Raw genomic sequence first — 14,011 nt, 5'->3', positions numbered from 1 at the left:
AGCATTGCGGACTCTCCATTGACGGATGTAGTCAGGGTGAGCTAGTCGAGGGTCCGACATAGGCTCTAGACCAATGAAGAGGTCCCAAAGACCCTGAGACTCAAGCACTTGTTGCATGAAATTCGACGAAGTAGTGAAATTTGACCCATTAAAACATGTCTTATCCGTGAAGGCATTCTTGGCCGTTGCAATAGGAGTGGTAGTGCTCGGAGATGGATAGTGTGAAAAAGTGTAGTGGGGGTAGGATGGGGGGAGTGGAGTACACTTGGGAATGGACCCTAGAGTGCCACCAGGCATGCGGGCAGTGTGCAAGGTGGATCCATGGGTAGGGATGGGCTGACTAGGCATGGGCATGGTAGCCACACGAGGAACCCAAGGAAGTGGAATGGGAACACGGGGAGCAGAAGATGGGAATCCTTGCGTAGGTGTGACCCAAGGAGAGTGTGAAGACGCACCATAAGCTGAGGATGGAAGCCCCTGCGTATGAGTGGTCATGGGAGATGTGAAGCTGGGGATAATGAGGGGGATGCCCATCACAGTCGACCCAGGAGTGATGGGTGTGCTCATTTGTTGAAAGGTGAGAGGCACTGTGTTAAAGGGTGGCATTCCCCCTAACGAAGTACCATGGTGCAAAGAGGTAGAGAATGGGGTGGAGAAGGAAAAGGTGCTAGGAGCAGAGATGGTAGATCCAATCCCTAGGGTGTGTGATGCAGATGTGGAGTATAATCCAAGATTTTAAAAAGATGATGAGAGATGATCAAGGTGTGATATAGAAGAGGGTGGAATGGGAGGGAAGTGAGAAGTGTGTGTGATATGCTCAAATGAAACAGAAGATGTAGATGTACCTGAATTCTGTTTGCTTTGTGAGCCCCCTCTATTGAAGTTCACATACGCAAAGCCATCCGGATCCTGTACTTCAAAAGAAGAAACATGCGAGGTTTTGATTTATGCAACACAAAAGAATTGTACAAACTTGACATTGGACCTGGCTAAGATGATGAAGATGGATCGCCAGACGTTCCGAATGCCGTATGTCCTCCATGATCGGAGAGGTGGCCAGCCTCACCAACCGGTCCGGATGTGGTAGCAAAATTGGTAGGAGGGGTGTAAACATCATTGTACTTGTTGCGATAGTATTCCTCAAAGTCCTTCTCTGTCATGTTAGTGAAATTTGGTGAAGGTGGGGTGTCGTCCTCCTCACCGAGTCCATAATGCCGTCTCAGGGTCTCCAATGATGGAGAAGCCTGATAAGACATCATAGGAACTGGAGAAGGTGTCTGGGACATTGTGATTTGGTTACAAGTTGTATTGTGTGCCTTGCACAAAGACTAGCTCTCAACAATGTCCGCAGGATACTCTTTACAAGAGCGCCGGCTCTGATACCATGTTAAGAAGACTGCTAGGGTTTGCATTGAGGACACACAAAGTGTACGACCACGGCAGAAACACAAAGACACAGACACAGGCATAGACACAGAGGGCTAAGTTGAAACCCTAAACGCAAAACTCAAAACTCAAACACAAACAGAAGAAGGGAGAGAGAGAACACAACTTTGAAGTGAACGAATGCTGTAAATGAATGTAAGAGTGTACAGTATGCTCAAGGGCAGAGCAGTGTCGGAGTGTAACGTCCATCGAAGATGGATCCCAAGTCTGTGACCACCAGTCGGAGTGTAGGAGTGCTGAATAGTGAATGGCAGCAGGCTGGTCACCAAAACGCAGCAGTCTGGAGGCTGGAAACTGGTAAACGTAGCAGTGTACCACCGATCGGGGGCTGGAAACTGTGCACAATCTGCTGTAAACAGCAGGCTGAAACAGTGTCTGAGAGTGTCAGGGCCTGCAATGCTGAAAATGCAGGCTGGCTGACCCTGGAGATGATGGACAGCAGGCTGAACAGCAGTCTGGGATAGTCTGGAGCAGTCGCTAGCAGCTGAGAGCTGTCGCCTATAGCAATGGACAGGCTGAAGATGATGTGGCTGCAGTCGATAATGTCTGGACAGCAGATGGAGGCGGGCTGTAGGCTGGAAACTAGGCACCAACAGCAGCAGAGGGTGTGTGGGCTGGTATAACCTGCAAAACGAGGATGATTGCTGAATGGGGGCAGCTTGTCTATTTATAGACGTGGAAGGGCGCCCCAAAAATTAGGGTTTCCACTAAACTTTCTCGAACTGCTCTCCGTTTTAGGGTTTCCACTGAACTCTCTCGAACTGCTCCCCGTTTTAGGGTTTTACTCTAAAAGAGCATTTTTAGTGTGTTTTGGGGTTGTTTAAGAGGCTAATCAGCAAGTAATGCATATTTTAGCTCAACAAAAGGAAGTGGATTATTCTAATTTCTGTTGAAGGATGTACACCCACATGTAGTGAGAGTAGTCATTGCAGCAATTGAGTTTAGTGGTACCCTGCTTTACAGCGGGATTGTTTTGAAAGGCTTCTTTTTTTGTGGTTTGAGTTTCCAAACCTCAAGTCTCCTTACATAGGTGTATTGGCAGTGGGCCAATTTGACTAAATAGCAGTAACTAGGTAGACACCGCAAAGCTACGACCTTATGAGGAAGATGCCCATGTGCTAGGTGCCTACTTGAACATGCAGATGTATTGATAGTCAAAAAATGGAAATTAATGGTTGGGCCTGAGGGAGGGAGGGAGGAAAATTCCACATAACTTCTCATTGGTTTGTTTTTCAATGCAGAGGAATGCAGGCTTCTCTGCACATGGCAATGTAACAGCACCAGTACCATTCATTGCAAGCAATACAAATGGAGCAGGCCAATTGCCATCGATACCAAGTGATCCGATGTTTGAGAGGACTGGCTCGTCTCACGTCTCACATGATAACAAGCCTAGTAGTTTGGGTTTAAGGCCTGGTTTGTCAGCAAGGGAGGTTATTGGCAATCCAAGTGTTGAGAATAGTAGTGCAAGGTTTGCGACATCAGGAATTTTTCTTCAGCAAAGAAACTTGAGACCAGATCCTGCAAGAGGATGGCGTTTTCCTTTTTCTGGACACCAACTGAAGCAACTTAGGGCTCAATGCCTGGTGTTTTTGTCATTGCGGTGAGTGAGCTGGTTGATGTTGAGCAAGGCTTTGTGGTCCAGAATATATATTTTTTGCCTTATTCAATGAAAGCTTTCAAGAACAAAATCTAGCATTCTCACAACTAACCAATGCTTTGCAGAAACAGAACTATACCAAAGGAATTGCACTTGGCTCTGGCGTTAGATAAACCAGAGAAAAGAGGTAGCCTATGTACAAACTTTGCTTTTCATGTTACTAACGACTATAGTGATCAGTTCACCAAACTTCACCCTGTTAATATTAGGGTCACACCTATTGGTATGGTCATCATTATAAGTTGTAAGTCACAAGGTTCTATTATGTCTGAGAGTATTGTCTCAGGATCACCTTTGGTGTGCGCTTGTGCAGTCGACCATCCCAACGAAGCTGATCCTTTCAAGGGAGAACTAGGCGCAGAGTATTTGCAGAAGCCCAAGACTCTTTCTGATGCTTGTGCAGAAGATGTAAACAAAGAATCAGCTTGTACAGCTGAAGACAAGGATAAAAGTAATCCTTGTGAAAAAGTAACATCCGAAGAGACAGGAAAAACAAGTATCCCAGAGCCGTCTGAGTATATTATGGATACTCATGCTGCATCAAAACCTCCTAAAACATCAGCACCTTTTGAATCTCCAGTATTTGATCAACAACATGCAGATTCTGCCAAAAAGCGCTTTCCTGCTAGAAGAAAATACATGCGCATTGATCCTACTCTTTCAAAAGAAGAGCGAAAGCACGTGATAGCTACAAGAAAGAAAGAGAGATTGGCTGCAGGAGCTGATGCTTCTAAACTGAAGGGTGAAGCTAGACCATCACCTGACAATGTTCTGTCTGGAACAAAACCATGCCTGGATCTTCAGACTGATTCTGGGCGACAGGGGGATGGTGCCAGTGAGAATTTTAGGGAAAAACAAGACTCTGCTACTTCAGTCAGTGGAACTCTAAACTTGTCAGAAAGGCTGGATGAAGGTAATGCAACGCGGCTGGAAGCTCTTGCATCACAAGGCAGAGTCATGCAGGAACACCATGCTCCTTCATCAAGTGAACCTTGTCCTTCTAATGCTGATCGCCCTGTTCCTGTGAATGGACATGCTGCTACTTTTAGTTCAAGTGGGTCAAGTCCTAATAGTGCTACAGCTGGTATCCAGTTTGGAACTGTGAGATCCTTGGCAGATGTTTTGAAGGATGGGCCACTGAATTCTGTGCCAACATTGAGAAATCAGCAATTAGTTGCTGTGTCCATTTCTGACGCAGTTGGTCCTCACATGCAGCCGGAAGCTCTTGCTTTGCATGGCATGGTCCAGGAAAACCACACACTTTCCGCATTTAGTGATCCTCGTCCTTTTGCTAATGAGCAGCCTATTTCTTGTAATGGTCATGGTGGTATCTCTGGTTCAAGCTTTAACAATAGCGCTGCTGGTATCCAGCCTGTGAGGTCTTTTGCAGATGTCTTAAAGGATGGGCCATCAACTTCTTCTGTGATGAGAAATCAACAGCCAATTCCTTTGTTGAATGCTGATACAGTTGGCCCTCAAATGCAAGCGGCATCATTGATTAATCTTTCTACTGCAGGCCAATATAAGAGCCAGATGCATGCTGAAGGTCAAAATTCTGTGCCAAACATGACAAGTTTTTGTACAACGAGCCAAAGCAATGGTGGACCTGCATTCATGCAGCCAGCCGGACCTGTTCCCATGTCTAACATGCTGGTTGGGAGGATTTCCAATGAACTACCAGTACATACAAGTGGGCCACCTAATTTCATGTGGGATGGTGTAGAATTTCAACAGAAAGAGACTTTGACTGAAGCTCAGACTTTGCAGGGGCTGGATGTCCGAGAAAAGAATGGGCTTTCTAATACAGGCTGGAATCAGCCACTGACTCAGAATTGTGAAGGGATGGGTCAACAAACGGAATCAACAATAGTGAGTCAGCCAATATCATCACTGGTGGGAACAGGAGCTGGGGTTCCTTTGGTGATGGGTCCAGTAACAACAGTGCCAGTTACACCATGCATTTCAGCATCAAGAATGAGCACAGCAACAGAATTGTCAACAGAAATGGCAGAGGGTAGTAGAGGTGAAACAGAAGAGGAAGTAAAAGATGAGGAAGAGAAAGTAGCAGATCAAGAGGAGGATAACAATGAAGAAGAACAGAGATACAGTCCTAAGAAGGATTCCCCTCCAGCGCCACCCAGGTCAGAGTACACAACTGTTGAAAAGTGGACCCTGGACCAGAAGAAACGGAAGCAGTTGGAAGAGCAAAGTTGGGCTCAAAAGCAGCGGAAAATAGAAGAGAGCATAGCTGTGCGGTTTCATCAGTTGAAGGTGGCTGCATTTGTTGAAGCATTAAATTCTTGTATCTTGAATAAACATGCTGAAATGACACTCTTCAGTATTTTAAATTCTGCATTTCCTCTCTTCTGAACTTATGTTTTTGTAACATGGAGGATTACCTTCTCTTGCATTTGTTGAACCATTGACTTCATGATTTGTGAAAGATTTGCTGTAGCAGAGCTTACTGTAGGATCTTTTGTTTGCATTATGGACTGCTGTCGCCTCATAGTTGTTTGACAACAACTTTGCTTTGTTTTTTTTTTGGGTGGTTGAGATTCTTCAGGAGGCTGTTAACTCTTCACAAGATATCTCAATTCGAACTAAAAGTGTTATTGAGTTGAAGAAGCTTGAATTGCTTCAGCTGCAGAGGCGATTACGCAGGTAGAAGAAACTTCTATTTCTTCACTGAAGATATTGTATATTTGTAGATAACCAATAAGCAATTCAATGTTCAACTATCTCTATAACTTGTATGTTCTCTATGCCAGGGACTTCCTGCATGATTTTTTCAAGCCCATTACAATGGAAATTGATCAATTAAAGATCATGAAAAGGAGTAGACCAGGGAGACGGATTAAGCAATTGGAGAGATTAGAGATGAGGCAAAAAGAAGAGCGTTTGAGGAGAAGAAGAGAAAGACAGAAAGAAATTTTTCGGGAACTTGAAAATCACAAGTAATCTAGCTCATAGATGAAAGTTTGATTAGTTGCTCTGTAAGCCTGGTGCCAGCATAAATGATTGAATTGGCCACAGGAATGTAATTTGTGTACTTTTATGAAAATGCTACAAGGGCTTTCTATTCTGCTTTATGAATTTTAACATGTGTCTAAGATATTGACAGTGTCAATAATGTATTTTGCAAGGCAGAGTGAGAAAAACATGAGATTCAGTGATATGTTTCTAAAAGTACATTCTTAAAAGTCATATGTGGGAATAAATCTGAACTCTCATGTTTCTGATATAGGGAGAAGCTGGATGATTGGTTCAAAGCTAGACGTGAACGTTCAAGGGGCTTCAATCGCTACATCAGAGAGTTTCACAAGAAGAAAGATCGAGCTCACCGGGAGAAATTGGAAAGGATTCAACGTGAGAAGATCAATCTCCTAAAGAATAACGATGTCGAAGGATACCTCAGAATGGTTAAGGTAACCAATTCTTCGGTTACCTTTTTTTAATGGATTCCTGGTCTTTTCCCAAAGTAATTTGGATGCTTGCTATTAATGTAGGATGCCAAGTCAGATAGGGTCAAACAGCTACTTAAGGAAACAGAGGCATACTTGCAAACACTTGGTGTGAAGCTCCAACAACAGAAGATGCAAGCAAGACTTGATAGTGAGCCAGACCTGGATGCAAGAAGTGCAAGTCTTAGCTCTTCAATTGACCAAGATCGGGTCTGCACAACAATTGAGCTCTCATGAGCTTTCTAGATCTGTTTATACTGCTTTCTTGACTCAGTTTACTTTTTTTTTGGGTGGTTCAGCATTATCTTGAGAGCAATGAGAAATACTATTTGATGGCACATAGGTGAGAATGTGTAGCGATCAGCACATTTCTAGCTCTTCGTATTATATAGTCATGAATGTTCCCAACTTCTCATTTTGGTCTTGATTGTAAGATCTCATTCAAATTTGTACATCTTACAGTGTGAAAGAGTCAATTCAGGAGCAACCGCATGCACTCATTGGTGGCAAGTTGCGGGAGTAAGTTCTGGAACTTGTATTTCCAGGACAGGCTTATTTATATGAGCTTCTTGTGATTTTGTTTGATGACATGGTGACCTTTTTCTTTTTCCAGGTATCAGATGAATGGTTTGAGGTGGATGGTGTCACTATACAACAACAGTCTGAATGGTATCTTAGCTGATGAAATGGGACTTGGGAAAACTGTGCAGGTAAATTTTTTAAAAAAATCAATTATTTGTTGCAGAAATTGATTGGCTAAATATGCATTTTGGATCAGCAGCAGTAAATGTTTACTTTTTCCCTGATTGTTGGTCTCATGGAAGAGGAATTTGATTTCAATTCTTGACTAAATCGTCAGGTTGTAACAAGTATGGGTATAGTTCATGAATCTGTTGAAGAACAAGATTGATAGATTACTTAATGACCTGGAATATTTAAAGTCAACATTGTTGAGTAGATCGTGCTTACAGGCTGCCCAGGATCAGATTAGCCCTCTACAGTTGCCACCTTCACCTCCTTGATCTGCATTTTCATACTGGTCATCATTTTGGAGCAGGAAGAGCCATGTTTTCTGCTTAAAGAGGCTGCCTTGCTGGTTGCCTGACTGCTGGTGCATCTATATGGCTGTAGACATCATCATTACCCTTGAGAGGTTTGCATTTTGCTGCCTTACAGCTGCCTACATTGCCCACAGGTGACTAAAACATGATTAGACTACATTAGATTGCTGCTGCCCCATTTTGGGATTCTTTCGAGTATGACACACTCTGACATCCACTCCAGACACCCCTGCCCCAGTCCTAAAGGTTCAAGGCTTGTATCATCTTCACTCATTAGCATTCAACATTCTACAGATTGTGTTCTCCATATTTTTGTACACTTTGTGTTTTTTGTGTTTGCCATACCATTTCTTTATATGGTATCAAAGCAGAAGTGCTTTATGGCCTCACTGTCTGTGAATAACAAAGTTTGGCTTTGCAGAATGCAAGAACACTTCCGGAGATGTCTTCCACATCTTCCTTGAAGCAATCTCCCCTAGAGTCTATGATATTGGCTCCAAGGAATTGGTGCTCTCATTTCATTTGGGAACTCCAGCACATCAAGAGAGCACTTTTGACCCTCCTTGACAGCCGAGAGGGGATTATGCTACAATATGTGTCACTCACCCACTCCAACAAGGTGCCGATACTGATGTGTTGACATGCTAGTCAAACATGGCTTCATGACCATCCCCTCAGCCAGCCCCCACTACACATGAGGGGTGGTCTGATTGATCAGCTGCCTGTACCATGGACTTTAGTCCTCAGGTGCTCTTTGTCTCTGTTGAGGATAGACTAGATGACCTTTATTCTTCCTTCTGCTTTTCCTTTTTCATCTAGTGTGTAACCAGAAGCAATTGATTATCGAACCCATTTTCCCACAAATCCCTTGGTCTAAAGGATTGTAGAGCATCATGCTCACTCAATTCATATGTTTGTGACATTGATCAAGACACCACCACTCTTCCTACCTATGGATCTTCGGATTTTAGTAGGGCTAGCTTCAGTTCGTTTTCACTATTCCCTACTCTTTTTAGCTTGCCTCCCCTTTGGGAGTGGGAAACCTTCTAACATTAAACATAAATAAGATTTTTGGTAATGCTAGGCATCCATAAGCTGAAAATCTGATCCGTTTGCAGTTGTGATCACAACTGTACCAATGCCACAAACATCATAACTAGAGCTGTTTGCACAAGATACTCATTCCCCGGTAGGGGCTGATTGCATGGATGTGAACAAATACTTTTGAGAAGTGATGTGCTTGGATGCCCCACTATCAAAATACTATGTATACTATGTTTCAACAGCATTAAATGTCAAATCAGGCATAGAAGTATCATAATTGCAAGTGAGAAATGCATAATCCTCCTCAATAGTTGGCTGAAGCATTGCCATCCTATGACTGAGTGGTTAATGTTTCTTGGAGAGCCAAGCATGAGTCCTTTCTCTCCTTTGCTAACCTCTTTCTATATTCATCTATGTAGTGGCTGGGCTTCTTGCAGTAGTAGTATTTGCATAGCTACATCACCTGATCTCAAAGCTATGTTCTTTTGAGTCTATTTCTCTTCCAATGAGGGGTTAGTCAATCCAAGAATGTGAGGGGCTGTTCTGCCCCCCCAAAGACAAATTCAATGAAGTATAGAAAATGAGATAAGATTCTGGAAGAGAGTTGAGTGTGATGTTGACAGTCTCTTCATCCCATATCACCTCATCAAAATTTAGAAGATGTTCTCTTAAATCTTGTATGTAGGTAAGGTGATGTGTCATACGTCACCCTCATCCACGTGTGCATATGGGAGCTCTCTTCTAAAGTAAGAGATTTTGGTCTCGTTCCTAGTTGCAACATCCCATGCTACCTTCAAGGACTCGCAAGACCGAATCTAAGGTATTATTACTCTTTTGACTGATAGAGCATTTAAGGACAGGGCTTGTGCATCTTTGGAGTCCCATCTTCTTTGTTAGGATGTAGGAGGAATGGGGGTAGCAGTAGGGGCAGTCTTTGAGGCGTTTGAGGAATGATTACCCCTTTTCCAGTACGATATACCCTACCTCTAAAATCTTGAAACGCTGGAAAGTACACGTTGTAGCCGTTGTAAGCCTCAGCCGTAGCTATAACGGTTACGCTCAAGCCAGTGGTTTCAACCGGGAAAGTGATTATTGGTCTCCTATGTGATTTAATAGAAATACTATTTGTTTGTCTAGCTAAATCACCGGTCACATAATCCCAAAGATCTTTAGCAAGCAACAGATTGCGCACCATGAAACTCCATAAGGAGTAATTAGTGCCATCCAATTTGTCCTCGAGTAAGGACGTCCAAAATGTTGTTGTAAGGATCATGGTGCCCACATTGTGCCATTGCTGTGATAAAATGCACAAACTCTACAAACAAACAGTTAAAAGATGAAGTGTGAAATGTACTCCCATGAGTACCGAAATCCCAACATTGTATACAGAGTGCATTCTCAAAACTGTCCCAAAACTGTCATAAAACAAATTCTGCTAGAAATGCCTCGTAAAGCATGCCAATCTGCACAAAACAGCAATGCACTGTTGTACCTTGGAATGCATGGCCAAAAATTGAATTTCAGCAATTTAATGCTGTAAATTCCTAAATTTGCGTAAAATTTTGTGCCCACACTATACCAACCAGCAAAGAAATGCTGTACCTGCACCTGTTTTCTGCCTTGGGATGCATGAAATGCAAAAACCCAAATTTTCTTGAAGGAATCTTGAGAAATTGAAGAAATTTTGTACTTATAACCTTACAATTCGATGAGTTGTCGGCTTGGGATAGAGATTGATAGCAATAAACAACTTCATTGCACCTCGGGATACATGCTGGACCCAAAAATACAAAACCTGCAAATTTCTTGTGAAAATGTCGATGAAATTGCACAATGTTGACAATTTTGGTGATGATGCACACAAAAGACCTCAAATCAATCAAAATCCCAAATTTTCGAGTCCTTGACATGTGTGTAGAGATGCCAGCGATGGTTAAACCTTTGGTAGTGGTTGAAATGTTTCTGAACAGGGTAGCAAGTGCAGTGGATGTAGGCAATGTGGAGTAGAGGTAACTTTGGAGGCAGTGCATGCGTGGTGGGACGTAGGATAGAGCACGTAGGACGGAGCAAGGCAGGGCATAGTGGCAGCAGGCAGTGATAGTTTAGGCAGTGCAAGGAGCGCAATAGGAAAAGGTGGCGGTGGGATAGGCAGTGCAACGGGCAAGGGAAAATGTTGGTTGTGCATGTAGTAGGGCTGCAAGGTGAAGTGCATAGGATAGAGTGGTGGTGATGACTCCTGCCTCTCCTTGGTGGCTTATGGTAGTGGTCAGGTGGCTTGAGGCGGTGATGGAATCTTGTGTGGTTGGTGGTGTCATAGTTGTGATCAAGCAGTTTGATAAAAAATATTGGAGTTGGCCATGGAGGAGAGAGAAACAAGAGAGAGAAGACAGTGATAGTGAGTTGTGAAGAGAGTGAATTAGCTCTAGTTGTGACAATAGACTGAAAGTATTGAATGTACAACTAATGTAACCAACTTTAGGCCCTAGTGTCACCACATTAAGGTCCTAAGACACAATTTGATACTTAAATATTTAAGTGTCCATACACCACATGAATTACATCAAACACTACTGAGAATGGGTAAATTCTAACAAGTGATTTCTATGTGCCTTGCTTTTGAAATAGCCCAGACTTCTTTCCAATGCAGTGTTCTTAGTTGCTCTTGCCAATCTTTATTGAATGTGTGATAAATCTGTCAATTCACATCTAACAAGTGTAATGCATAAGAATACATGTTGTCCGCACTCCAATGACCTACAACAGTGACATTCGAGATGCAAAGCTCATCCCACACTATTGCATGTTGTGAACAATGTGTAAAACATGTAGATATCAATTCCCAATTAATCCGATCTGCTCTACGAAGCCTCAACCCCGTTCATGTATCAATCCCAATGCTTTGCCCTCAACTTTGCAAACTCAATTCACTATCAAATTGAGTAAATTCAGATTTGCACTCCAGATCAGCATTATTGCCACAACAAACCAACATTTGTGAGATCCCTACAAATTCATTCCATTAGGTACTGCTTTGCATTTCCCTAATTTTCCCTTGCATTTCCCACCATAGAATAGTTGTATTTAAGCTATTTCGCATGGCACAGCTAAAGTTTGAGCCATAGGTGCACTATGACCTTGACACTTGTCACCTTCAATTTTGAACTCCAACCAATTGTAGAGTGTTAAAAAATGCACACTAACAATTTAGCATGCCGAACTCTAAAAATGATAGCCAACATTTGAGTCCAATTTCATGGAGCATTTGCCTAGTGGACAATTGTTTTGCATAGTTCCCATGCAATCCCACTCCTAGTTATCCTTGTTTGATAGATGGATTGAGTAGTCCGATTTCTCCTTTTAAATATGACATGTTTGATTCAAACCATGCAACTATTTTAAAGTCCTTGTTTGTGGGCATTTGGGGTAGTTGTAGGTGTTGTCTAGGCTTCCTATCCTAGAACACATGTGTGCACACCCTCTCTCTTCCCCCATCCCTCCCCCAAACCACCAACACCTTTTCCCTTTTCCCTTTGGCAATGTATTCTCTCTCCTTCAAGATCTCTACTCCCAAACTCTCTCTTCTCAAGCTCTCTACTCCCTACTCCCTCAAGCTCTTCTTTGTTCTACCTCTGCCCTACCTACGCTATCAAGCTCTCCATATGTAAACTCCCAGTGTAAAGGCTCTAAATGTTTGAAGTGTATTATTCTGAGTATGAACATTAAGTACAAGCCTTAAAATTGTATGTACACTTTTTTTTTTTGAATTGCTGAGATTTATTAGTTTGATTAGTATCATATCAGTATCCGATGATACTAACTAGATGCTATCGAACACGACAATCATGTTCCCACACTATCCTTCTCACAAACAGAGGGGTTTTTTACAAATGAAACTTTGAGAATATCAGTTGCTTTGTGACAAAGTTGCCTAGCAGCGCTCGAGGCTTGAGATCTTGGAGAAGAGAGAAGCTTAGCCGATAGTGATGTAGTTCTTAGCAGTCATGTTTGTCATGCCTTGCCATCTCTTGCATGTGAGCCTCCGTCTAAGTTAGATGAGGACTTTAGGAGCTTTGACCTACTTGTCACCTGTTTTGACGGAGGAGGTAGCTTATTCTAGAGCACTCAATTTATTGTCTTTCAGTGCATTTTCTCCTCCAGTAGGGATTTTGTCTATATTTCCCTGGCAGTTACTACTTTCCATAGTTTGCTTACACTTGCCGGACATTGTTATTGTCATCTAGGATTTTTCCAGGGCTTTTTGTATTTTTTGGCATTTTATTCGTCATTGATCAGCATTTATTGTTGGTCGGTCAATATTTATGGCCTTCCTGATGGAGGTGGGCCATATTTGGGCATTTTTTGCTAGATACAACCTAACTCTCCCATCATTCATTCACCTTCTTCCTTCTTTCTTGGCATGTGCACACTCCCACTCCATCATCTTCCTTTGTTTGCAATGTTAGTGGCATCATTAGCCTAATCTAGTGCCCTCACTAATGCCGTGGGTTGGGTATAGGGACTAATTAGTCTCCTTTTGCTTTCGCGTTTGTATTAGCATTTTTTCTTGTTCAGTGTAGATTTCATTCCTCTTTTCTTGTAGTCTCTCTTTGTTCCTTTGTCTTTGTGTTTCCGTTCCTTTTTGTTGTATACTCTCATCAAGAACAACATATCTTGATGTAAATGAAGTTACAGAGCTGCCGATGGATTTTCCATATTTAGAGGAGAAGAGTCATTGCTATTTGGACTCCATACACATTGTCAACTCATGTTCGATGGTTGGAACTTGCAAATTTTTCCACAAAGAGAGAACAATGGCTATCTCCAAACTTGTGCTTCTCAAATGAAAGAGAAAGAGATCCCAAATAGCGAGGATCAGCTTTCTAAATGAGTAACTGGATGCTCGTTAATCAAATCTCATTTTTGTTTAAGGGCTAATTAATGACTTGGTGATTAATCACAAATGAGTTGCTCATTGTACCAAAAGTTCGGTTGAGGTACCACCAAAGTAGCAATCCACTTGTCATGAAAAGTAAATAAACTTATGATAGCTAAGTGGTAGAAAACACCTTAGCTAAAAGGAAAGAAAGATGGATGCCAAGTTAAAAAGTGCCCAAGACCTGATGTCGAGAGAGAAGATGCTATTGCCGTCTCCATGCTGATGGAAGCAATACTCACCAAGGTAGAAACCAAACAACAAATCTTCGGTAGCTGAGGTAGGATTTGCAATACAAAACCAAGCATGAAAAGATCAAGAAAGAAATTGTCATATCAGATGTTTCATATTGAGATGCTTTGGATGTTGTGCTAAATGAAAAAGAAAGCTTAAGTGAGTGTAGAAT

General features: G+C 42.4%; 1 protein-coding gene across 2 annotated transcripts in view; it reads left to right on the top strand.

Annotated features, from left to right (window-relative positions):
- The window catches only part of SYD (P-loop containing nucleoside triphosphate hydrolases superfamily protein), a 106,940-nt gene that overhangs the window by 33,318 nt on the left and 59,611 nt on the right, over window positions 1–14,011 (top strand). The window contains exons 5-14 of one of the 2 annotated variants that reach the window (XM_087682444.1): window positions 2,688–3,049; window positions 3,172–3,233; window positions 3,420–5,377; window positions 5,670–5,767; window positions 5,875–6,060; window positions 6,351–6,531; window positions 6,613–6,777; window positions 6,867–6,910; window positions 7,030–7,086; window positions 7,181–7,277. In XM_087682444.1, coding sequence (XP_087538570.1) covers window positions 2,688–3,049; window positions 3,172–3,233; window positions 3,420–5,377; window positions 5,670–5,767; window positions 5,875–6,060; window positions 6,351–6,531; window positions 6,613–6,777; window positions 6,867–6,910; window positions 7,030–7,086; window positions 7,181–7,277 — 3,210 coding nt within the window. Of the gene's footprint in view, window positions 1–2,687; window positions 3,050–3,171; window positions 3,234–3,419; window positions 5,378–5,660; window positions 5,768–5,874; window positions 6,061–6,350; window positions 6,532–6,612; window positions 6,778–6,866; window positions 6,911–7,029; window positions 7,087–7,180; window positions 7,278–14,011 lie in introns of both variants that reach the window. The other variant, XM_087682443.1, reaches the window with a different exon arrangement.

Source organism: Lygodium microphyllum, chromosome 1, assembly GCF_053477565.2.
Source record: "Lygodium microphyllum isolate KBCC chromosome 1, Lygodium_microphyllum_v1.1.10, whole genome shotgun sequence".
Classification (NCBI taxonomy): Eukaryota; Viridiplantae; Streptophyta; class Polypodiopsida; order Schizaeales; family Lygodiaceae; genus Lygodium; species Lygodium microphyllum.
This window is presented reverse-complemented; position numbering and strand designations above follow the sequence as displayed.